General features: G+C 42.1%; 1 protein-coding gene across 2 annotated transcripts in view; it reads right to left on the bottom strand.

Annotated features, from left to right (window-relative positions):
* LOC149317876 (endothelin-converting enzyme-like 1) overlaps positions 1-27,094 on the bottom strand; it is a 70,330-nt gene that overhangs the window by 4,853 nt on the left and 38,383 nt on the right. For both annotated transcript variants that reach the window (XM_089507429.1, XM_089507423.1), the window contains exons 8-15: positions 24,900-24,998; positions 22,836-22,910; positions 20,913-21,016; positions 19,812-19,870; positions 16,701-16,752; positions 14,982-15,049; positions 9,043-9,167; positions 304-369 (exon numbers count right to left, since the gene is read on the bottom strand). In XM_089507429.1, the coding sequence (XP_089363555.1) occupies positions 304-369; positions 9,043-9,167; positions 14,982-15,049; positions 16,701-16,752; positions 19,812-19,870; positions 20,913-21,016; positions 22,836-22,910; positions 24,900-24,998 (648 nt within the window). The remainder of the gene's footprint in view (positions 1-303; positions 370-9,042; positions 9,168-14,981; positions 15,050-16,700; positions 16,753-19,811; positions 19,871-20,912; positions 21,017-22,835; positions 22,911-24,899; positions 24,999-27,094) is intronic.

Genomic DNA, 27,094 nt, shown 5'->3' with positions numbered 1-27,094 from the left:
CGGGACATGATTCTGAGTATATATATACCACTGCCAACACACTGGTAAGTTTGTAACCAGGCAGACACTCTGTTCATAATTTGGAGGATCCCAAATTATTATTGGCATAAGAAGGAATCACTGTGTGTGGATGGAATGAAGGAAGGGATGCTGTCTTTAACAAGGCAGAAGCTAACAGCATCAGATGGAGGGGAACGGGAGGATCTTTTTATGGGACTGCAGTGTGACCATCTCTTTGGGACAGAGTGGGATGACTTTATCCCTGGGCATTTGGAACTGCTCCATTTGTTGAAGGTTGCTTACATAGTAGGCAAGCTTAAGTCCCCCCATATCGGCAATGTTCTCTCCAAGGGTATGCTTCCCGTTCACCTGCAAGAAGAAAAGGAGCCATGAATTAAAAGGGGAACATCTTTCCTGGATGAGAACCAGCATGGTTTGACCACAGGACTATGACACTGGAGACTAGGTTTGAAACCCAGCTCAGCCTTGTAAACCCACTGGACAAGTCACACTATTTCAGTCTCAAAGGATGGCAATAGCAGCCCCCCTCTGAAGAAACTTCCCAAGAAAACACCAGGATCACCTTAGGCTTGCATCTGTTGCCCTGTGTCCTATTCTCTGGAGCAGCAGAAATCAAGCTCGCTGCAGCCACAATATGACACCCCTTGAAATACTTAAAGAGGCTTATCATGTCGTCCCTTAACCGTCTCTTCTCCAGGCTAAACATCCCCAGCTCCCTAACATGACATGGTAGTGGTTGGTTGGCATGGTCCAGAATTTCAATGTTTTCAAACAGTATTTTCAAATCACTACCATGTCAGGATGCACAGGTAAGCCATTGAAATCCACAAACACCTGGACAATTTCAACAGGAAAGAGGAATCCCTTAAAGTAAACAAGGTTTGGCTACCAGTCCTGAAAGATAGCAAGATAAAGACAAATGCAAATGAGACATCTCCCAGGGTCAGGGGTTTCCCAGCAGACAATGAGCAGGAATCAAGCAGACATTAGTCCTCTTGTGCAGACCCTCACACCTTGAGGACTGCCGTCAGTAACAAACAATACACATGCAAATCACTCCTGCCTTTCCAGGTCACACAGTATATATAGCCAAGTCCTTTCCAGGCAAACATTCTCTGAAGATGGCAGCCACAGAGGCTGGCCAAACGTCAGGAAGAAACTCTGCTAGAACATGGCCACAGAGCCCAAAAACCCCATAAAAAAACTCCTACACCACAATTTATGTTTTATAACTTTATCACTCCTTAGCTAGGCTGCAGAAATGAAACCCTGCTAGACAACTGCAAAGACACACATCTGGGCAAGAACGCTCCAATACACATTGAGTACTTCCATTGTGCTGCAGTGCTTCCGAGTAAGTATGCTAAAAACTTCTTTTTCTCAGTCTCAGAGGTTTTCTGGGATTCCTTTGTATCCTTTTACATATTTAGAGAGGATTGCTTTTGGCTCATTCAATAGTCTGATCTTCCTCACAGTCTCTTTTAGAGCCTTGCCTGGCACCAATATCTCCAGTTTAGGATATAGCAATATTCCTGGGACTTTGCCCTGCCAACGAAGGGCACAGAATCTGCACATGGCATCCAACAAGACGACTGGGGATTTTGCATACAGAACAGGTATCGGTTTAGCTCTCAAAGGCTTGTTCATGCAACAGTAAGCCAAAGTAGAAGCCAAGTCTGTTTTGGGAGATGGACTTCCTTTTCTTTTTGCCAATTCGTGTTTATGTGAATTTGCAAGTTCACACAAACTTAAGCACACTTTGGCTCTTTCAGGATTTTCCCCCCATTTACCTTGTGATTTATAGCACTGAGATAAGGAAAAGCAGATCTAAAAGCAAAGGGTGGGGCGAAATAAGAAATGGATGTGGAGCAGAAGACACATATACTTCAAGGACTCCCAATGGGCGTATAAGTACTTGCAAGCAGCTGAAAATAGTAACAGGCTACCTGCTAATATTGGGATCCCCCACCCTGGGCATAATAAGTAATCCACCCATTTTAAATCATCAGAATTAGATGGTATCATTCAAAAAATTCTGAAAGCACCCATACCCAAAAATGTTCATCCAAACGACCCCCACAAAACAACAACAACAAAATCCTAGGCTACAGGTCTCTAAGACTGACTTTGCTGTCAGAGGAGTGGAGAGTCATCAAGGTACCTTGGGCTCTTGGTGTCTGCTGGGATTTGGTTCCAGGACCCTCCATGGATACCAAAATCTGTGGAAAGGTTTAGGTCCCATTATATCCAATATATTTGGTTCCATTGCTCTCCCTTGTGAAGGGCCTTTGGTCCAGAACACACTGCAGAAATAAACCAGTGTGAGACTGCTTTATCTGCTCTGGCCCAGTGCTAGGGAATCCTGGGAATTGTAGTTTATTGTGGTGCCAGAGCTCTCTGACAGAGGAGGTTCAATGTCTAACAAAACAACAGTTCCCAGAATTCCCTGGCATTGAGCCAGGGCAGTTAAAGCAGTCTCAAACTGGATTATTTCTGCAATGTGTTGTGGGCCAAAGTGTGGCAACCCCACTGGCAAACCACAGAACTGTGACCCTCTCTCAAGAGAACAATGCTTTATCCATAATTAGATAGATAAGCCCATGTTGATTCGGCTGGCTTAGCTGGTCTCCATATCCTGCTTCCTTGCCTCAAGAGCACGTACCAAGCATGCACTGATCACGCACCTGTCATGCCAGTCAGATGACCTAGGAGCAAGGCTATCATCAATGATTGTTAGGAAAACAATGGACGGATGTAAGCGAGATGACAATAAAAAGCCCAGCCAAAAACCTGGCTGGGGGAGGCTTGTGAACCCCACTCTCGTCTCTGCGTCTCCTTGCCGCGACACCAAAGTTATCTCTCTCTCTTTCTGCTGTCCTGTCAAACCTATGTGGTAGTGTTCAGAAAGAGTTTATTCCTGAACATGGCCATATAGCCCGAAAAACCCACAAAAAACTATGGATGCTGGCCATGAAAGCCTTCAACTTCACATTGGATATCTCTATGGGGAGAAACTGTTCCAATTGATTTTCTTCTTATCTGTTGTCTTCAATGTCCAGCTCCTGCATCTGCACATGGCAATGGGGAATCCAATGGCTTAGATGACACAAATCCTGTCTTGAATTCTGGCTGATCTTTTTAACTTTTGTATTTGGTATTATTTTTAGCTATGTTTCTTTTAACTGTTGCAAGCCATCTTTAGTCCCAGACTGGGAAGAAGGCAGGAGATAAACATATGGATTGATAATATAAGAAGCCACATAGAGCTGCTAATGTTGGCAAGTGAGCAGGAGTTGAGGGGAAATTACCACTTCCAATACACCAATACTCAGTGGAAGCCCCTCCCTAAGGGACATGATACAGCCACCCAGCACCATCACTGGACCATGCTATCAGGTTGGGATGCACAGAGAATTATTATTATTATTATTATTATTATTATTATTATTATTATTTTATATAGCGCTGTAGATTTGCACAGCGCTGTACATAAAAACAATAAATATAAAAGACTAAACCTGCCTATGGCATACAGTCTAAGAAATAATAGGATAATACATATAAATACATAGCAATACAGGAAATGATTCAATAAAACAGGCAACAAAAGAGCATCAAATAGCAAGTGGCAATCACGCAATGCCTGGGAACGCTTCTCTGAACAGGATGGTCTTCAACTCCGTTTTGAAGCTGGTTAAAGCAGTGATGGCCCTTGTGTCTCGCGGGGGAAGAAGGTTCCAGGAATGAGGGGCAGCGAGTGAAAAGGGGCGAATCCGAGATGGGGCAGAGGAAATCCTGGGCTGGGACAGCAGACTTTGACTACCAGAACGGAGGGCCCAGTGGGAAGGTGAGGAGAAAGAAGGTCTGATAAGCAAGGAGGGGCCAGTCCATGGGGGGCTTTAAACGTTGACAGCAGGAGCTTGTACTGAATGCGGAAAGGGAGGGGGAGCCAGTGAAGGGATGCCAACACAGGAGAGATATGGTCAGAGCGGTGGGTGGAAGTGATAATGCATGCAGCTGAATGCTGGACAGAGATTAAAGGACGGAGGTGAGAAAGAGGAAGCCCAGCCAGGAGGATGTTACAGTAATCAAGTCGTGAGACCACTAGGGCATGGACCAGGATCTTGGCAGTAGAGGAGGAGAGATAAGGTCGGATTTTGGCAATGTTGTATAAAAAGAATCTACAAGCCTTGACTGTGGTCTGGATCTGAGGGATACACGACAGAGAAGAACCAAAGATGAAACCAAGATTGCAGGCTTGCTGTACTGGTTGAATAGAAATGTTGTCCACAGAGACAGAAAAGGAGTGTTGTCATTGAAATCCACAAACATCCGGACAACTTTAACACGAAAGAAGAAACTCTGAAAGTAAACAAAGGGGCTGTGCAGACCACCCCTAAGGGCTGCCCTGTAGCTGCCTCCAACTGTGCTGTATCGGGGCTGAGGCAACCACATGCCACGGCCCCAATCTGGCCTTTCCAGGGCACAAAAGGAAGACGCAAAAAGCTGTGTGCCATGGCACCGTGGCTTTAAGGCACTCCTTTGTTGCTGTGTCATGTAAACACAGCCCCAGAGGAGTGCTGTAATGCTGTGCACTGTGTGGAGCAGCGCACGGCGTCACGCTGCCACGGGGGCAGAGTTGGGGCATGCGTCATATGGATACCCTGCCCTGACTCCACCCTCCACCCGGCCTTAATGGCTGGTCTGCACAGGCACAAAGTTTGCAGCCCTGGTTTTAAAAAATATCTCTCAAGAACACCCAAATCAAGACCTAGCAAGTGCAAATGAAAACCACCCATGGTGAGGGGGATTCCCAGCAGACAATGGATCACTAAGTACAGTTTGCCTGTGTCATGCGCGGATGCATTTTACGCGGCTTCCAGCTTATGCGGAAGCTGCTTGGGGATGGAAACAATGGCATGCCCCATTATTTCCTATGGGGCTCGAGCATAGGCAGATTTTCCCTTATGCGTGGGGATCCGGAACGGATCCCCTGCGTAAGGAGAGGATCCACTGTAAATGGACACCCTGAGGCCTTGCCATTCAACAACAGACCAACACAGAGATTAACATGTAAATCACTTCCTCTCAACCCAGGGTCACACAGTGTGTGTGTGTGTGTGTGTGTGTGTGTGTGTGTGTGTGTATACACCCCACTCCTATGCCATCATTTAAAAAAAATCTTTTAAAAAATTAAATTTAAAATGTAGCCTTCTCTTTTCTTCTCCCACTGAGCCTCGCCCCACAATCTTGCTTTCCAACATCCAAAACTCTCTCTCAGAAATTCTTTCAACAGCTCTGAAAACAATTTTTGAAGCTCCACACTGTCATCTCTGCCTCTCCTTTTTCCTCATCCTTTTGTTGTGATCTTTCCTTCTTTAGTCTTTAAACCTATAAAGCTTCTTCGTTCACTTTCCTTTCCTTTCCTTTCTTGACAATTTTCTGCACATGTTTGCCCATTGAACAGTTATCTTCAAACACAAACACAAGTTTTAAAGGCACTAATGCAATCAAAGCAGTAATATCTCTTTACACTAACTCTAAATACTCTCATTTCCTATACAAACATTTAAATTATTATTATGCCAGAACTGAATGAAGATAAATCACTGTTCTTAAAAATGGAAAACCATTCTATAATCCTCTTTCCAAAGAAACAAAACCTCCCTTTAGTTGAACAATGCTGGCTTTCTCAGGATGCAATCCTTGGCCTAAGTCCTTAATGGCATTTACTTCTGTGCAGATACATATAGCATTGTCAAAAACAGCCAGAATTTTTGGGGAGTTATTTATGCTCCCGTAGCATATCTTTGAGAATCCGCATGATGTAATAGTTTGATTATTGGACTAGGACTCTGGAAACCAGGGTTCAAATCTCCTTTCAGACTTGGAAACCCACTGGGTGACCTTCGACAAGTGACACTCTCTCAGCCCCAGAGGAAGGCAAGGGCAAGTACATGCCCAAAGAAATCTTGCAAAGAAAACCTTGTTATAGGCCTTAGAGTTACCATAAGTCAAATCAATTTGAAGGTGCAACAAAACAAAAGTGCTAGCTTCTGCCAATATTTTCTAAGAAAGTGTGCAAGGGGCTATCCAATACCTGCTAGCACAAAATAGCTTTCTTCTGGTCATGTAACTGTAGGCATACAGTGCCAGAGAACAGCTTTGCCCACCAACGCAAATGGTTACTGAATGGTTGTGGGGGTGCTACCAATGACCATCCAGCTGCTATTCTTCAGAAGGAGGAAATATCATTGCCTTCATAGAATTATAGACTTGGAAGCAAACCCAAGGGCCAGCCAATCCAACCCCCTGCCATGCAGGAATACACAACCAAAGCACCTCCGACAGGCAGCCATCCAGTCTCTGTTTAAAGCAGGGGTGCCCAACTGAAAAGGAGGTAGGGGCTGAAATTAAGGTCTGCTAGAATATTTGGGCCGCCAATAGGTTTAGGACAGGGAAATCTAGGACATTTAGGTGACATGTAGGACATTCAAGAAAAATGGAGGACATGACCAAATAAAAGCTGGAAGCATATAAATGTAAATCCATACTTCTTAGCCATGCTCAAAATGGAGGACATTTTGGAATCCCTCCTCCTGGACAGGAAGGCTGAGATGGGAGACATGTCCAGGAAAAGGAGGGAAAGTCTGGTCATCCCTGACCTCCTTCCTTCCTTTCTTTCCCTGCTCCCTCCCTCCCTCCCTCCCTCCCTCCCTCCCTCCCTCCCTTCTTTCCTTCCTTAATCCCTCCCTCCCTCCTTTCTTTCTTTCCTCCCTTCTTTATTTTTTTGCTTCTTCCTTCCTTCCTTCCTTTCCTCCCTCCCTCCTTTATTTCCTTGCTTCTCTTTCCTCCCTTCCTTCTTTCTCCCTCCCTCCCTCCCTCCCTCCCTCCCTCCTTCCTTCCTTTCTTTCTTTTCTTCCTCTTACCCTCCCTCCTTCTTTCTTTCCTTCTTCACTTCCTTGATTCTTTCTTTCTTTCTTTCTTCCCTCCCTCCCTCCCTCCCTCCCTCCCTCCCTCCCTTCTTTCTTTCTAGAGGAGGAGGAGAAGGAGGAGGGGGATGGGGAAAGAGATAAGGATGCCCACGCACCACATTGTTTGTCCTCCTCCTCCTCTGCCAAGTCATTTGCCTTTGAGCAGCCTGGGGGTTTTGCCAGGTGGGCAGCCTTGCTGACTCGGTAGAAGAGGAGGAGGACAACTCGCTGGGCAGGGGTCCTTGTCTCTTTCCCCCATTGCTGGGCGGGCAGCCTTGTGAGGAGGAGGATGGGGGAGGATGGGGGTAAGAGACAGGACAACCCGCCCACCACATTGTCCTCTTCTGCCAAGCCGTTCATCTTTGAGTGGCAAGGCTGCCTGCCCAGTAAAAAACCCAGGTCACTCGAATGACACGGCAGAGGACAACCCAGTGGGTGGGCTGCCTTGTCTCTTTCCCCCCTCCTCCTCCTCTGTCGAGTCGCTCACCTTTGAGCAGCCTGGGGGCTTTGCCAAGCAGGCAGCCTTGCAAGGACGAGGATCCCGAATCCCAGGCTGCTTGCCAAAAGTGTGGTGGCCTCCTCCTCCTTCTCCACTCCCATACACACCCAAGTGAAGACCCTGGGTCCCTTATCTTAATGAGCCAAACCCGCCTCTCTCGCTCTTTTGCTCTCTCACTCCCTGCTGTCTCTCTGCCCTCCCAGCTCTACTCTGCCGCTTGCCCTAGAAAAAGCTCCTCCCTCTGGGCCTCACTCCCTCTGGTCTGGGGTGAGAAGAGCTGTAAGCCTGCCCCCAGCAAAAGCTCTCCTGGGAAGTCTGGGGGAAGAGTCCATTGCTCCCATCCTCCAAAGCCCTGTGCGATCAGGGAGGATTCTGGGAGCCAGGACATCCTCCTCCTCCTGATTATTTGGCCCCGGGCCTCCAGAAATCCTTTGGCGGGCTGCATGCGGCCCCTGGGCCACAAGTTGTGCACCCCTGGTTTAAAAACCTCTAAAGAAGGAGACTCCATCACACTCCAAAGGAGTGTCTTTCACTGGCAGACAGCTCTTACCATCCAGAATTGCTTCCTAGTGTTGATGTGGCATCTCTTTTCCTGTAGTTTCCATTGCTCTGTGTCCTATTCTCTGGAGCAGCAGAAATCAAGCTTGCTGCAGCCACAATATGACACCCCTTGAAATACTTAATGAGGCTTATCATGTTGTCCCTTAACCGTCTCTTCTCCAGGCTAAACATTCTCAGCTCCCTAAGTCGTTGCTCATAGGGCATGGTTTCCAGACCCTTCACCATTTTAGTCACCCTCCTTTGGACACATGGCTCCAGTTTCTCAATGTCCTTTTTGAACTGATGTACCCAGAACTAGACACAATATTCCAGGTGGGGCCTGACCAAAGCAGAATAGAGTGGCACTATTACTTCCCTTGATCTAGACACTATATTTCCAAACTTCCAGTGTAGTTATGTTGATCAAGTTTTATCCTTTATCAATGCACAGTAGAATTTTGGCTATAGCATGCCATATCTTTTCCAGTTATTCAAAAGCTCATCAACTCAATTTTAAAAATTTAATAACTGAACAGTTTTGGGAACTGCAGTTTCTCTGCAAATATCGTTGAAATACATTGACAGCAGCTGAATATTTGTTACGTGCTGATAATTTTTCAATATTCAATAATGTTTCATTAATTTAACCACAAGTGATAGCTGACATGCAATAGAAAATGCTAAATGGATTAGACAGATACTGTATATTGGTGTTTGGAAGGCTAGCAACTTATGCAAATTCTTATCTAACGCCTCCCTGAAATGAACCAACCAAGAGTGACCAGCAGCTCCCAAAAGCCTTCCGATATTCACACTTGACAACTGAAGTGTAAATTCAAATTTCAGAAATTTCCCTGTTCAGATCTAAATGGTGAAACTGGAAGAATTCAGCAAATCTCAAATATTTGCAAACATTGGTTTGGACTGCAGACCCTTTGAGGAAGAGCTCTCCCTCTTCTGTCCAAATGTGGTATTGCAAACTCTGGCCAAATAGGCATCCCAGCTCACCCGCTGGTTGTAGACTGTGAAGTTGTCATATAGGTTCACAATGCACTCTGCCTTCTTCAGGAACTTGCTGTAGGAGGCATCCGTCCACCAATGCATCAGGTTACCATGCCGGTCATACTGGCCTCCTGCAAAATAAAGCATAATAATAATAATATCATCACAGAAGCATAGAATCATAGACCTCTAGAGTTGGAAGAGACCCCAAGGGCCATCCAGTCCAACTCCATTCAGCCATGCAGGAATACACAATCAAAGCCCCCCATGATGGCTGTCCAGCCTCTGTTTAAAGACATCTAAGGAAGGAGACTCCACCAAAATCTCCGAGGAAGGAGTTTGTTCCACTGTCGGACAGCCCTTACTGTCAGGAAGTTCCTCCTAATGTTGAAGCGTAATCTCTTTTCCTGCAGTTTGCATCCACTGCTCCGGGTCCTGCTCTCTGGAGCAGCAGAAAACAAGCTGAAGCAGGTCAGACACTCTGTTCAACTTCTATTAGATTCCTCAATAAGCTGGCCACCCCACTTGCCACGGTGGCTATTGAGAGTCGCTCCATTCCAGATGCCTGTTTATTGGAACCAAGTTGTATGATTGGTACGGTATCATCATTTGCAAGGCCTCCGCTTTTCACCTCCCACAGTTGCGTTCTTAGTTCTTGTGTGTGTGTGTGTGTGTGTGTGTGAATATGTTGATTATTTTTTAATCCAGTTGCAAAAACCTATTTAGAAAAAGCTGGGAGTCCCGGGAGGGAACCCATGAATTAATATGTTTAAGGGGAATTTTAATACCTCTTTGGAATTGCCTCTAGAAGTTTTTGTAATTTGAAATTCTAAAATTTAGACAAATTTTATCTTTTTTTGGGATTCAAGAAATATTGGATTTGAATTTTGATAATATTCATTTTTCCCTTATTGTGAGTATAAACAACTTCCTATTGAACTCTAGAAATCAATTTGTTTATTTATTTATTTTCTCTCCTGGACCACTCCCAAGATGTTAGTGGGCACAAGGAAAACTGCTGCGAAAGCAACAACGAATACGCCAATTAATCCAATAAGGAGAACATCACTGGACACACCTACTAAAACATCAGAACTGAACGAGACAATGATGGAAGAAATCAGGAAAATGCTTCAGGAAACAAATATGGAAATACAAGAATCCAGGGACGAGCTGAAAGCAGAGTTTAAGAAAGATTTGAGAAATGAACTGGGAGAAGTAACCTCAAGATTGGATAAGATTGACGAAGATCTAAAGAAGGTAAGTGGAAAGGCAGAAAAACTGGAATCAGGCATGAAGAAAATGGAAATAAAAGTGCATACATTATATAAAGATCAACAGGAGGGACAAGAATCAATATTGAAGCTGCAATTAAAACAGAAAGAAAATTGTTTGAAATTGAGAGGTTTGCCTGAGAACGTAAATGAAAATCTGTATAACCTCCTTACACCAGTTCTTGCTAAATTCATTGGTGAATCGGAAACGTTCTTTCCATGGGAAATAGACCAAATCTACAGAATAAATTCTCGAATTGAGAGAATCAGGAAGCTCCCGAGGGATACGGTGATCTACTTCGTACGGAAGCAAACTAAAGAAATAATTCTAAGACAGAGCTACAATACAAAACTGATGATCGAGGGCAAGGAGATCACAATCCTAAGAGATATTCCTGGAAAAATTCTGAAGAGAAGAAAGGAATATAATTTTCTGACCGAACAATTGAAAGCTCGAGGGATTCTATACAAGTGGGAAGATCTTGACGGTGTTATAGTGACCTGGAAACAAAGGAAAGTAAGACTGAACTCTATTGAAAAGGCCAGACTGTTCCTGATTGGTTTGAAAAAAGAACCAGAGAAAGAGAATAAAGAAGACGAAGAAAAAGGCGGTGGGGATGAGGACGCAGAGGAAGAAGAAGAGGTCATTGAAGAGATAGTCGGAAACTGAGAAAGGGAGACGAGAGAGAAATAAGAGAAGATCTTTATCAAGAATTTAGATATTTTCTTTTGACCCTTAAAGATTTATATAGCTTTATTGGTAGATAGACGAACTTTTAGTTTAATATCGATTTGACTTTTTACTCAGAGAGACACGAATCCCTATCAAGGATCGATATTTTTTTTTTTAGTCTCCAACTCGTTGATTAAAGAAGTTGAAGAGATGTCAATTTTAAATAGAGAAATATCTGACCACAACCCGATAATGTTAAACTAAAAAGAACCATTTAAGAAATATTTCTGGAAATTAAATGAAGAACTGTTAAAAAATGAAGAGGTAATAAGCAAAGGGAAGGGTATGATAAAGATATTTTTTGAGGAGAATTTGGATAAAGAAGTAGATACAGCAATAGTGTGGGATGCCGCGAAAGTCACAATAAGGGGATTTTTCGCCCAACAAAACATAATCTGTTAGAAAAAGAGGAAACAAAAAATAACTTCATTGAACAATCTATTGAAGGGTAAAGAGGAAGAACATAAAAATAAACTAAATAATAAAACAATTCAAAAAGAAATAAAAGTTCTGAAGAAACAACTAGAAATCGAAGCAATTAGTGAATTGGAAAAAAACTTAAAGACTGTAAAACAAAACAATTTTGAACATGCCAATAAAACAGGAAAGTGGCTAGTACACAAACTAAGGAAAGAGAAAGAGAAAAATTCAATGAATAAAATAAAAAAGGGAGATCCAGCAGAAAGATATAGAGGAGGTTTTTCTGGAATATTATGGGAAACTGTATTCAAAACAAAATGAAGAGGGTGGGGAAATTAAGGAGTTTCTGGCTAATAGTAAAATTCAAACATTATCGAAAGAACAGCAGGAAAATTTAAATCAGCCGATTACAAAAGAGGAAGTTTGGGAAGCAATAAATCAAAGCAAAGTAGGCAAAGCCCCAGGAAATGATGGTCTTACAGCCTTATTTTACAAAACATTTATTGAGGAAATTTGGGAACCCTTACAGAGAATGATGAATGATGCCCTAGAAGGAAACATACCTGAATCATGGAAGCAAACGGAGATCATCTTTATTGGAAAAGAAGGGAAAGACCCACAAAATCCGGCCAATTATAGACCAATTTCCCTTTTAAACAATGATTATAAAATATTCGCATCAATCTTGTCGTGTCGCCTAAAAGACCATCTAAGTAAAATAATACATGAAGAACAAAGAGGCTTCCTGCCAAATCGGCATATAAGAGAGAATTTAAGAACTGTAACAGATATACTAGAGTACTACGAAAAGCATAATGAGAAAAAAATAGGCTTATTCTTTTTAGATTTCGAAAAAGCTTTTGACTTTGTAAATTGGGATCTGATAATAGAATTATTTAAAAAAAGTCAAAGTAGGAGGAAATTTTATTAATTGGATGGGGAAAATCTATGAGAACCAAAAAGCCCAATTGAGAATTAATGGGGAAAGAACTAAAACTATAGATATTCAAAGAGGAACATGGCAAGGATGTCTGCTTTCACCATTGTTATTTTTATTAGTTATAGAACTTCTTATAAAAGAAATTAGATTAAACACTAATCTGAAAGATGCAAAAATTAAGAAACATGAATATAAAATCAGAGCCTTTGTGGATGATGTGGTCATAATATAGGAAGACCCTAGGGAAAATGTAGAAGTCCTTCTGGATTTATTAGATCTGTTTGGTAAAATCACGGGGTGTAAAATCAACAAAGATAAATCAATTATTTTGACTAAAAACATAAAGAGCAATGAAGAGAAAGAATTAGAAAGGAAAGCGGGAATAAAGTTAGAGAAGAAAACCAAATATTTGGGAATTCAAATTACGAAGAGATCTATAGAACTATTTGAGAACAATTATAAGAAACTTTGGTCCAAAATAAGAGAAGATTTGATTAACTGGAATAAACTCAGTTTATCAATATTGGGAAGAATATCAGTTATTAAAATGAATGTTATATTTATTTCAAACAATCCCAATCATTATTTCAGATAAATCATTTAAAGATTGGCACAACGACAATATCCCAATTTATATGGAGAGGAAGAAAACCAAGAATTAAATCAAAAAATTTACAAGATTCTAGGGACAGAGGAGGTTTAGATCTTCCCAACTTAAAAATTTATTTCGAGACATGTGCGTTATTATGGGTCAAAGAATGGGTTACTTTGGAGGATGAAAAGTTACTAGAATTGGAAGGGGAGGGCTTGAACTTTGGATGGCACGCCTAATTGGCATACGGAAAACCCAGCAAAACAAAGACTTTACCAATCATTGTGTTAGGAAACCCCTGATTAAAATTTGGAACCGTTATAAAGAAAGAATACTACCCAAAATGAGTTGGTGGGTTTCCCCCCACGAAGCCTTCTTTAGAAAGGAGATGATCAAAGATACAAAATGGTATAACTATAACGATTTTATAGAATTTCGAAACGGGAATTGGGAAATTAAAACAAAAGAAAAATTAATAGAAGAAGGATGGAAAGGAACCTGGCTCGCATATAGACAGATCTATGAAAGATTTAAGACAGAGCAAAAGACATATTGATTTGAAAGAAAGGGGGATGAAACTCAACTGGGAAAGATTCTGGTTCTTGAAGAAAATAAACTAATTGGTAAAATTTATAAAATATTACTACAGTATGAAAGAGAGGAGGAGGTAGTAAAACATCAGATGATCAAATGGGCAAGGAACATTGGGCATCCCATATTACTATCTCAATGGGAAAGAGTTTGGGGAAAATGGATTTAGATATACAGCCTCTGAGAGAGAACTTGTATAAAATGTTCTATCAGTGGTATCTTTCACCAGATAAGATAGCGAAGATACACAAAACAAAAGGAAACAAAAGGAAATATGTGCTGGAAATGTAAAAATGAAATTGGCACCTTCTGCCATTGTTGGTGGACCTGCAAATGGGCTAAGCAATTTTGGTCAATGATAAATGACTTCATTAACAAAATCTTAAATCTTAAATTACACCTAAAACCAGAATTCTGTCTTTTGGGTCTATTCGGAGATGAAATCACTCCTAAACATGAAAAAATTGTCTTTGATATGACATCTCTTGCTCGGGTATCTTTTGCACAAAAATGGAAATGTAATGATATTCCAACAAAGGAAGACTGGATGATAAAATTATACGATGGAATAGAAATGGATAGACTAACTCAGGCTCTAAGGAATTAAACTAAAGGGAAATTAACGGAAGATTAGAACGAAGTTATCAATTTCTTGAAAGATAATCTGGGTAAATCAGCATTTATTAACACAGTTTGAAATGGAAAGATAGAACCCATTACCTGACAAAGTTTTAAGAAAGTCAATCTAACAAAGCTAGATCGCATTGGTAAGTAGGAAGTCAATCAGTATGAATGAAGAGAGAATGAGAGGAAGAATGAAAGATAAGAAGAAAGCGATTAGATGCTTAGCTTAGTTTAGGAAGAGGTTAGAAAAAAGAGAAGTAGAGTTTTAATGTAGAAAAGGAGAAGGAGAAGGATGAAAGAAGAAGAGTGAAACATAGATTAGTTAGGTTAAGTTAATAGGAGTTAGGTAGATATATATTTAGACAGGTAGAACGGGGTTAAGTATGAGTAAATAATAGAAACATATAAAAGGATATTTCACTTGTGTTTTATGATCCATGTTGATGTATAAAGGTATAGGTATGTATGATGTATAAGGTAATATGTCTTTTTGTATTGTTTTATATTATATATATATATATATATATATATATATAGGAATTGCCTCTGGAGTTCTGTGGGATTTTGAAGCAATATACATAGGGTTGGTGCTAGGCTGAATGTTGCCCCAGCCAAAATATAATTTTATTTGAGCTATTAACATTTCCCTAAAACATATTAATTTATGGGTACCCTCCCAGGACTCCCAGCTTTTAAGGTAACATTAGGGTTACCATAAGTCAGAAAACACTTGATGGTACACAACAATAACAACAAGGAGTAAGAACTCACCCCAGTCATCGTAGCCATGGGTCAGCTCATGCCCAATAATTGTGCCAATACCACCATAATTCAGAGACCTGTCAGTGGAAGATAAACGTTGAGGGTTGGCAGTAGATAAAGCCATAGTAATGGTTAGTGGCTCCCATGTCAAGAAGGTGGTGAATCTGCTCTGGGTTTTACTTTGAACTTTAAAGGAATCATCTCAAGGACTGAGCCTAGACTGAAGGAGAGTGTTCTCCTCCTTGGAAAACTCCTTTTAATTTCTGACTGAATCCCAGAGCAGACTCTCCTTTCCAGTGATATGGAAGCCACCAGCCACCATTCATGAACAACCATTTACAGGGTGCCCCCAAAGAGGAGGAATTTGAATATACTGACATGCTTATATGTAGATTGTGCCCATGTGTACACAGTGGAGAAGACTGACCAAGTGAAGACTGTACTAACTCCATCTGTTCTCAAGGTAGTAATTGTTGATGGGTGACTTCAGGATCCCTCTACTCTCCCTTCTGAAAGGTCTTTGGTCCAAAACACACTGCAGAAACAATCCAGTTTAAGACCGCTTTAACTGCCCTGGTTCAGTGCTAGGGAATCCTGGGAATTGTAGTTCATTGTGGCACCAGAGCTCTCTGACAAAGGTGGCTAAATGACTCAGAAAACTACAGTTCCCAGAATTCCCTAGCACTGAGCCAGGTCAATTAGAGTGGTCTCAGATTGGATTTTTTCTGCAATGTGTTTATTTTATTTATTTATGCTATGATTAATTGGATTCTGTTTTAATTGCCATAGCAGCATCTTATGGAGTCCTGGGATTTTCAGTTCAGGGAGGGGCACCTAGACTTCTATCAGAGCCAATGTGGCACAAGGGTTTAAGTGTTGGAGACCAGGGCTTGATTCCCAGCTCAGCCATGTAACCCACTGGTCACATTCTCTCAGCCTCAGGGGAAAGCAATGGCAAAACCTCCTCTGACAAAATCTTGCCAAGAAAACTCCATGATAGGTTCATCTTAGGTTCCCCATAAGTTGGAAATGACTTGAAGGCACACAACAAAACAAACAGCAACTTAGACTCCTCAGCCACAATGCTCTTGGGCCTCCCCAAACTTCATAACCCAGGATTCCATAGGAGGCAGCCATAGTAGTTGAAGTGGAATCATAGTGCGATAACTATATAGTGCAGACCTGCACAACTTAGCAGTAGGAAGGGGCCAAAATTAAAATAAGTTAACTTCTTTGGGCTGTAGATAAGTTTTAATTAAATATTAATTAATTATTAATTATTAATATTATTAATATTAATTCCATCATTGTCTGCTTGGCCCTTTCCTCAAGAGAAAGCTGAGCAACGGAGGAGCTTTGAGAGTGTTCACCATCCTCCTCCTCCTCCTTGCCTTCTCCTCAGGAGAAAGCCAAGCATTGGAGGAGCCTTGTAGGGCAAGTATTTGCCCATTCTTCTCCTTCACTGCCTGGCCTCCTTCTCAGGAGAAAACTGGATGGTGGAGGAGCCTTGCTTGGCAAGCATTTGCCCATCCTGCTCCTCTGCTGCCTGGCTTTCTCTGCTCAGAAGAAGACTGAGCAGCAGAGGAGCCTTGAAATCATTCCACATCCTTGCAGGCCACCCAAAATCCTTTCGTGGGCTGCATGTGGCCCCCGGGCCATGTGTTGTACAGGCCTGATGTAGTGTGAAAGGGTCCCTGCCCTCCACAATAAGGTTCAGGTGGTACTTACTGTGGGAACTCTGGGTCATAGAGAGTGGGTTGAAGGATCCCAGCTGGGAAGACTGTGGGGAGAGGAGATAAAGCATTACAGGAGGAAAGCAGCTCTCAGGGAGTATGGAAACAGCCATACAGAATAGCCTGGGTTTCCCTTTCGGAAATTTAGGGAAGATCTAGTCCTTTGGCAATACTTTTCTTTCCCCTTTTAAACTGAATGAACGTATTTTGGGGAGGTATATTGCGGAAGTGGTTTCAGCACTGGACTGGGACTCTGGAGACCAGGGTTCAAACTCCCATTTGGCCATGGGAAACCACTGGCTGACCTTGGTCAAGTCACACTCTCTCAGCCTCAGGGGATAGCAAAGGCAAACCCCCTCTGAAAAACTCTTGCCATGTGAATGAAAAGTTCACATTAGGGTTGTCATAGGCCAAAAATGTGAACACACAGCAACAATGTACAGTGGGTCCTTGGTATCTGCTGGGTTTAGTTTCAGGATCCCCCTGTGGATACCAAAGTCTATGGATGCTCAAGTCCCATTATATACAATGGCATGGCAAAGTAGTGTTCCTTATATAAAACAGTTAAATCAGGCTTTGCTTTTTGGATTTTAAAAAATATTTTCAAGGTGTGGGTGGTTGGATCCAGGGAGGCAGAATTCATGGCTATGGAGGATCATCTGCATTTTGGATTCAGGCAGGGCATCACTGATCATTCCTGACCAGAGCTGTGCTTTTACTGACTGACTCCCCATCTCAGCTTCTAAACTGAAAGGAGGAAGTTTCTAGTTGTTGTGATGGTTATATATTTTTGAAGAGTGAAATGGGCTTCCTTGTGTCTGGTTTTGTGAGATGATGCTTCCTGTTGCGGAGGTTCTGTGGCTTCCAGGCAAAGCTGCACCAAACTGTCTTGGAGGTGTCCAAGGTGCCGAATCTGTTTTGGGATTAGAGTTTAGTACTCTGAATAATTCCTTTAAATTTCAACTAAAACTTGAGTCCAAAACACACTGGATCAATAATCCATCTTGAGACTGCTTTAACTGCCCTGGCTCAATGCTAGGGAATTCTGGGAAATTACTTTTTTTTACTACCTGCTGGCTGGGGGATTCTGAACTGTGATCTAAAAATGTAACTTTTCTAAACCCCTGGCTGTTGCCCTATGGCAGTTGTGTGTAATCAGCAGCCCACCAGTTGTTTTTGGATTCCATCATCCACTAGTCAGTGTAGACAATGGTCTGGGATGATGAGAGTTGTTATCTAACACCATATGAGTGCCATGGGTTTCCCAACTACTGACAAGCACTGCAGACCGGGCATCTGGAGGACTTCCAAATGCCTAGACTGAGAGACACCTCTCAAAGCCTCTGGGGGGTCTTCCAGGGTGACTCTATGGTCACATTCCTGCAGAAATACAGCTTTGGCCATTACCTGTGCTTTTCACTATCCATGGTAAGTCTGGGAGCATATCTTCCATGGATGCAGGGGTAAGGCCAAAAAGCTCAGTAAACTTTAATGAACTGTGTAATAAACCATTACAAAATATTTCCATATTTTGCACCACAAACTTTTCAACCCCCTTCCTCCTCCCTTCATTCTCTCCAATGGCTATTACAGATTTTTTTAGGATCCAATACCAAATTATATCATATTAATAATTTCCCTCATTTCTTTGTAATTTTTTTCACCTTTGACTTTCTCAATCCAAAAACCTCACTTATCCCACCAGATTGTTTCCTTTATTTGACCATTTTCTCTCCCTTAAAAAACCCAAACCAAAAACCAATTAAGAGATATTCTTCAATATACAGTTGTCTCCCCGTATCTACGGATTCTTTAGCCATGGATTCAACCATCCACAGCTTGAAAATGTTTTTGAAAACAGATAAATTCTAAAAAGCAAATCTTGATTTTCAAGTTTTATATGGGACACCATTTAACTATGCCATTTTATATAATGAGGACTTGCGCATCCACAGATTATTATTATTATTTAATTCATGGGGATTAATCCATTCTGGAACAAAATGTGCAGCAGATACCAAAGCCCAATTGTAATACGGCCAATTTTGTTTTGTCCAAACTTGAACATGTTACTTTATGGACTACAACTCCCACAACCCCCAGCCAACATGGCCACTGATCACGTGGACTGGATCTGGATAGTCCACTGTGCACAACTGGATTGTAGCAATGCGAATTCTCAAGAGAAAGCCAGCCTGGTGTAATGGTTCTGAGTGCTGGATTAGGACTCTGGGAGATTAAGGTCCTTGCTCAGCCATGGAAACCCAATGAGCAACTTGGGGTAAGTCATACCATCTCAGCCTTACAAAAAGGCAATGGCAAAACCTCCTGGAAATATTATCAAGGAAATTCTCGGACAGGGTTGTCAGAAGTGGGAGCTAACTTGAAAGTACATAATAAGAAGCACCAAATGTAAACCCAGCGCACAGAGGAAGGGGAGCCAGAGTGGTGTAGTGGTTTCAGTGTTGGACTATGACTCTGGAGACCAGAGTTCGATTCCCACTTTGGCCATGGAAACCCAAAGACTTAGTCCTTGGGCAAGTCCCACTCTCTCAACCTCAAATGAAGGCAATGGCAAATCTCCTCTAAACAAATCTTGCCAAGAAAATCCCATGATAGGTTTGCCTTAGGGTCACCATAAGTCAAAAAGGAATTGAAGGCACACAAGAAGAGGAAGGACCATGGCGCTGTGCGATATTCTATAAGTGGGCAATGTGAGGCCCATGGGCCACATGAAACCTTTGGGTCCCTCCAGACCCCCGTCCCCATTTTATGTTTTTCAGGCTGTTTTTCAATCTGAAAACCACCCCATAGCTGCCAAAACTTCCTGAAAATGTGTCAGTTTGCTTCCTCTAACCTCACAGAGCCCCCCAAAACTCAAAAATTAAATCTCAAACTCATAAAAAAAATCAACTGAAAGTCATCCAAAATGGTGCCAAGAAGTGTGGTTTTATCGTTTCAGATGCCCCAAAACATGTTGGTGCAGCACACCTCTGGCTTAAATGCCCACCTTGCTATATGCCAAGCTCTACAAAAAACACCCAATAACCCCCCCCCCACACACACACATACACATACACCAAAAAACCAGGTTATATCAGCATACCCATCTGGTTCTTGTTGGGAAGGTAGTACGCATTCAAGGCCTGGGGGGGCAACAGCCATCTGCAATGAGAAAACAGACACTGATCTGCTATTGAAGACAATCCCTCCTCCAACGGTGGGGAGAAGTTACATAAGGAGATCAGGGTCTGCTTGACAACGCTGCTCAAGGGACGGGAAAGAGATACCGGCTGGGAAACTGTGACAGCTGTTGCAACAGACAGCTGATACAGGCATTTATAGGCTTCTGACCATTTGGGCGCTCACTTCTAGGCTTTTAAAACATCCAAAATCCACAAAACAGTGATATGTTTAACTGGCCAACCAAAACGCAAAAAATACACGATGCACCCAACTTTACAGCAGCTTTCTGGAGATATTTAGGAATACTGTCTCTATCATATTCACTCAAGTAACCTAGAGATGAAGGCTCACAGAGACAAGGACAGTTGCACATCAACTGACTGCATACAGACATGATCCATAATGTGCCAGCAGAATCAAAGAATAATAGAATCAGAATCATAGAACCACAGAGTTGTAAGAGACTCCAAGGGCCATCCAGTCCTCTGTTTAAAGACCTCCAAGGAAGGAGATTCCAGCAGACTCCGAGGGAGTACCTTCTACTGTTGAATAGCTGTTATTGTCAGGACGTTCTTCCTAATGTTTAGGTGGAATCTCTGTCGTTTGCATCCTTTGCTCCACATCCTATTCCCTGGAGCAGCAGAAAATAAGTTTGCTCCATCTCCAGTATGGCACCCCTCCAAATACTTAAACAGATCTATCATATCACCTCTTAACCTTCTCTTCTCCAGGCTAAACATACCCAGCTCCCTAAGTCTCTCCTCACAAGGCATGGTTTCCAGACCTTTCACCATTTTAGTCGACCTCCTCTGGACACACTCCATTTTCTCAACATCCTTTTTGAATTGTTTTGCCCAGAATTTGACACAGGATTCCAGGTGAGGCCTGACCAAGGCAGAATAGAGTGGTGCTGTTACTTCCCTTGATCTAGACACTATACTTCTATTGATGCAGCCTAGAATCACACTGGCCTTTTTAGCTGCCGCATCACACTGCTGACTCATGAATAAGAGATACCTACGCTGACTTGTCCACCTCCTGTCGGATTTTCTTCACGGACAGCTTGATGCTGAACTTGATGCTGTTGAGGATGTTCCTGAAGTAGGTTTTCTCATGGACTTGGAACTGTGGAAGGAAAGAGCCACATCTCCAATTAACAATTTATAAGCTTCTCAATCAAGCCATAGCTCGGTGTGCAAAGGTTCCAGGTTCGATTCTTAGCATCACCAGGTAGGACTGGGAATAATTCTTCTTAGAAGCATTGGAGAATTGCTCCTCAGCAGAGTTGACAGCGAATGTATCAATGGATTGATTTGGGATAAAACTGCTTCCCATATTACTGTTGTTGTTGTTTTATTTAATAGAGAACTTATACCCCGCCCTGCAGCCCTAAAGGCTATCAGCGTGGCTTACAATTATTATTTGTATTATAATAATTTTTGTTATAATAATTTTATTATAATAATTTTTGGGGAGAAAGCAGGATAATTTTTATCTTGCTTTCTCCGCAAAACTGGAAAATTTTATGAATCTGAAAACTTGCCCTTTAATATACAGTGATCATGGTGGTTCACAAAATGAAATGGCAAAATCCTCAAAACACCATTTTTACCCTTTCTCCTGCCTTTATTTAAGATGAAGTTGCTGAGTGTGCCTCAGGCGGCCCAAATGGGTAGCAACTGATGAGGATTTTAGTTTTAATATACTGTATAAGCATATTATTTTAGTATTTTAGCATTTCATAGAGTGTTTTATTATTTTGCTTTTGATAATTATATATGTCTGATGTTTTGCCCTTTGGTGCAAAATGTGTTAAATAAGCATTATTATAATGAGCTAACAAGATTTATAATTAGCTCACCAGATTAATCAGTCAAATGCAGATTATTAGTTAACCATCAATGAATAATAATAAACAGTTGAGCTGTCGTTCGTTGCTCGCCTACCTCACTTTATGCTGAGGAAGTTTCCCTCAATAAAGATTTGGCCTAGTAAGCCTTTTACTCATGGTCATCCCAAGACCTTTTGTTGTGGTATAGGGGTTTAAGTGTTGGAGACCAGAGTTCGATTCCCAGCTTGTTCATGAAACCCTTTGGGTGACCTTGGGTGGGTCACACTCTCTCAGCCTCAGACAATGAGAATGCCAAACCCCCTCTGAGCATATCTTACCAAGAAAACTCCATGATAGGTGCAACCTAGGGCCGTCATAAGTTGGAAACTACATGAAGGCACACAACACAATTGTAATTTTATATTGTTGTAGATGATTTTAATTATTTTGAATTTTATTCAGATTTTTAAAAGTTTTATCTGTGAGTGACCTAAGGTCCCTCCTGCGAGAAAGGAGGCATACAAATTAAATAAATAGTAACACACACACACACACACACACACACACACACACACACACACACCTCTACACTGCACAAATAATGCAGTTTGGCACTGCTTTAATTGTCCTGCTCAGTGCTATGGAATCCTGGAATCTGTAGTTTCCCGAGATGTTTAGCCTCCTGGTGTCCCACCAAACTAGAAATCCCAGGATTCTATAGGATGGAGCCATGACAGTTAAAGGGGCGTCAAACAGCATTAATTCCGCCCTGTGGCAGCAGCCTAAGGCAAAGGATAAGGCTCTCCTTTCCCTTTCCACATACAGAAGGACTAGAGGCTGATTCTCTCTTCAGCACTGGTGATTTTTAAATGTTATTTCTTTCTTTCAAGGATTTATATCCCACCTTTCTCTCACGATGGGATTCAAGGCAGGTTACAATAATTTAAAAAGAGAGAGCTAAAATGGTTGGGCATCATCATCATCCACCAGCCCTGCGGACAACAGAGCCACTCTCCTCCAACATCTTCCCATCTCCTAGCCACTGCTGCTTGGGGAGAGCACTGCCTTCTCTCTGCCCAACAGTAGGACCGGCCCAGGTTCTCTCATACTTGCCTCATATTCCTTGTCAATTGCTTCTGGGTTGAGCAGGAAGTCTGGGTAGCCGATCATCACCATCATATGCTGGAGCTGCAAGAGAAGTGGGACTCAGATATTTGGTGAGCATTTTGGGGGAAGAGGGTCTAAAAAAGACAAGCCCAGAGCTTGGAATCAACATGTTATAAGTTAACTCATGTTTAGTCTGCACTGCTTGAAGAATGCAGTTTGACATCACATTAACTGCCTGGTGAGGCCCGACCAAAGGAGAATAGAGCGGAACTGTTACTTCTCTTGATTTAGACACTACACTCTTATTGATGCAGCCTTGAATTACATTAGTCTTTTTAGCTGCCACATCACATTGTTGACTCATGTTCAACTTGTGGGCTGCTAAGACCCCTAGATTCCTTTCACATGTACTGTTGTCAAGCCATCTGTCACTCATCCTATATTCTTTGGGGTGTATCTATGCAGATAGTCCCAAAGAAGAACACTTGCCCTTCAAAATGTACCATTTCATCATTGAAGAGGAGATCACTAAGCAAATAATGACACCTGACCTGCTATAGTTGTATGGGACAGCCTACGGCTGCATGGGAAAACATAGTTGTTGCTGTTATGGTGACCCCAAGAGGAACCTATCATGGGGTTTTCTTGCCAAGAATTGTTCAAAGCAGGTTTGCCATTGCTTTACACAAGACCAATCCCAGTGGAACATACTGGGCTAGACAGATCCATGGCACAACTTGTAGTTGCATATCGGCTATCAATTTACAAACAAGTTATCAGGATACTGAATAGATTGCTTCAAGGATCTGGAATAGATTGTGGCTTTAGTTTTCCAAATTCTCTGAGGTCTCCTCCTAGTAGTCCCACCCGACCACATCCAAAGTGCAGCCCCATCCCACATTGAATCAACCATCCTTCTCCCGTTTGGCCTATAAACCAACTGTGCCACTAGCAATTTCCTATCTACTCTAATATGTGACCTTCCTTCCCCACTCATTTTAAAACTCCCCTTCCTTGCAGGCAAAAAGGGTTTTCCAAAGCAATTTACAAAAAGAGTGGCATCAGTTAAATAGGCTGCTCTTCCCTCGAATGTGGAGCTCCAAGGGAATAATTAATTTCTAACCGCTTCATCTGCCAGCAAACAAGCACAAGCCTGATGAGCAACGGGAAAAATGGAGCTCTCTGGGATACGCTGTAGTGTGGAGAAGTTACTTTTTTTGGACTCCTACTCTCAGACTTCCCCCACCAGAAGGGCCCTCTATGGAGGCAGATGACTCTCGTGTCTGTGGGATGGATTGATTTCATGTGTTTTCTTTTCCTATTTCACATGTGCATATTATTAGTTTTCTATCAAAGGTTTGCAGAAACATGTTCAACTCTTTTGTGGTATAGGGACCCATTCTTATTCATTGCTGCCTCTAGTACCAAATTTTCTGTTAAAGAAGTAATTCTCAGGAATACCTTTACTTTAACTAAAGTACGCCTGCATAGCCACGACTTTCAAATTTGTAACTACCAGTATACCTACAAATTAGCATATGCAAATGTGATCTAAACCTAGAATCATAGAATTGTAGAGTTGGAACAGACCCCAAGGGCCATCCAGTCCAACCCCCTTCTGCCATGTAGGAACTCAGAATCAAAGCACCCCAGAGAGATGGCCACCCAGCCTCTGCTTAAAGACCTCCATGGAAGGAGACTCCATCACTCTCCAAGGGATTGTATTCCACTGTTGAACACTCTTACTGTCAAGAAGTTCCTGCTGATATTGAAGTGGAATCTCTTTTCCTGCAACTTGCATCCATTGTCTCGGGTCCTATTCTCTGGAGCAGCAGAAAACAAGCTTACTCCATCTTCAGTATGACATTCCTTAACCTTCTCTTCTTCAGGCTAACCATATCCAGCTCCCTAGGTCTCACCTCATAGGGCATCTTTCATCCTCTTTTTGGGCCATGCACCAGTGGCAGAAATAGGAAAGGTTAATTTTTTTGGACTATGGCTCCCAGAATCCCCCAACAGGCACTATGGTCATTAGTAAGTGGCTCGCATCTTCTGTTCCCAGCTCCTCACCTTGGCTCTAGCCGCCCTCCGTGTTTCTTCATCCATCCAGTCAAGTTCTTCCAGTCGCCTGTCCAGGATGTGCTTGATGTTTTCCACTAGCTGTTGCACCTGAACGAAAGAGGTTATCCAAGATCAGAGGTTGTGAGTGCTAAAAAAAAGGAAAAGAAGCAGTCTTTCCAGTGGTGGTTTCCATGTCAATGGGGTGGAAAGTCCATTCCAGGTTTTAATCCAAACGTTGCAGGAACTGTCTGTGAGCCAAGTTTATCTTCAAAATACCTCCCTACAGGCATTACTGTGTTTTGCTAGATATCAGCTCCAATCCACAGTTTAATGTCCTGGTCTTCCTGGTTAATCACTGTTGCATCATACGCTGAAAAATATACAGTACATGCCATTTTCCCATACACATACAGTTTTTTCATATGAACCACACAAAAAACAAAATGTTATTATTTTTATCCATTCCAATGGTTGGATTTCTTGGATCATCTAAACCAGGAGGAAACACTTCTCAGTTTTGGATGAAATCCAAAGAAGGAACCAGGGGCACATTTCAAAGTGCTTAATTGACTAATGGTTTACTGATTAAAAAGCTCAACATATTCCAGCCTTTATATTCTCTGAAAGGCCTTCTTCATGGGCCTTTGAGAGAATACCTTCAACATTTCACAGATGACAACCAAGACCTATGTGGCCAAATAACATCAGGGTGTTATCAAGACTGATAATGTTATTAATGAGAAGGAGGATAACTGTAAGGTATTACAATTATGCAGGATAGGATGGGTGACACCTGGCTTGAAAACAGTATGTGTGAAAGATATCTAGGGGTCTTAGTAGATACAAGCTTAACATGAGTTATCAATGCAATGCAATGGTCAAAAAGGTCATTGCAATTGTGGGCTGCATTAACAGTATAGTGTTCAGATCAAGGGATACAAGAGGGACACTCCGTTCAGCTTTGACAGCCAGTGTGGCGTAGTGGTTTGAGTACTGGACTGTGACTATGGAGAACAGGGCTTGAAATGGCCATGGAAACCCACCGGGTGAACTTGGACAAGTCACGTTCTCTCAGCCTCAAAGGAAGGCAACGACAAACCTCTCTTGCCAAGAAAATAGGTTCACTTTAGGTTCATCACAAGTCCAAAACAATATGAATGCACACAGCACCAAACACAAGAGCAAAGACATCCACACTACACATTTACAATGTTGTTAGTCTACTTTAAATGCTATGGCAACATCCTATGGGATTTGTAGTTTGGAGGGACACTGGAGGACTCTGGCTGAGAATTCTGAAATGCACTCCCTAAATTGCAGATCCCAGGACTCCATGGGACTCCATTCATTAACAATTCCACCAATTGTTAATAGATCATTGTTGTTCTTTTTGGGTGCCTTCAAGTCATTTCTGACTTATGGCAACCATAAGGCATGGGTTTTTCTTGGCAAATTTCTTCGGGGGGGGGGGGGGTTGCCATTGCCATTCTCTGAGGCTGAGAGAGTGTGACTTTCCCAAAGTCATCCAGTGGGTTTCAACGGCCAATCAGGGATTTGAGCCCTATTCTACAGTGTTGTAATCCAACACTCAAACCTCTATGCCATGCATTATGTCTGGATTATTTTTGACCAATGTGTTATGCCTCATTGCTTTCTGAGGTCCTTAATGTTGATTTCAATAAAAACCTGGTTAATTTATTGTTTTAATATGTGTGCTGTCCTAGAAGCTTCTGAAACTGAAGGGCGACATAATCTACTAAATAAATAAGTAATAAGCCTGGTGGGAAGTGGTTTTGAAGAAATATCCTCCATCCTCAGAATAAATGCCTTGGGTTACAGCAGACAGGTGTTCAAACAAACCTTTTCCATCACATTTCAATTCCCTGCCTGGCCTTCATCTTTAGAGTCCATCAGGCACAGATGGGACTAAGGCAACGCTCTTAATTTGCTGGGACAAATTATGCTGCAAAACATCATCGGGTTATAAATCATGACCCAACCAAAATGGTTTTCTTCCTCAGGAGGTCTCAAAGAGGTACTTAGAAAAGAAAGGACGATATGATAAAACAATTGGCTTCTTTGTCGGTTTTGGGATTCATTTCTCTTGGAAACGAACTGTTGAAATAAATTATTGGAGGTGACTAGCCTCAAAGGTAGCCAGCATATTATGCATATTCTAAACATTTGGGCAGCTAATGGGGCAA

Source organism: Sceloporus occidentalis, unplaced genomic scaffold (genome assembly GCF_023333645.1).
Source record: "Sceloporus occidentalis isolate IW3139 unplaced genomic scaffold, rSceOcc1.0.p SCAF_2, whole genome shotgun sequence".
NCBI classification, from domain to species: domain Eukaryota; kingdom Metazoa; phylum Chordata; class Lepidosauria; order Squamata; family Phrynosomatidae; genus Sceloporus; species Sceloporus occidentalis.
The sequence above is the reverse complement of the archived record's forward strand: the minus strand, read 5'-3'. Positions and strand labels throughout refer to the sequence as shown.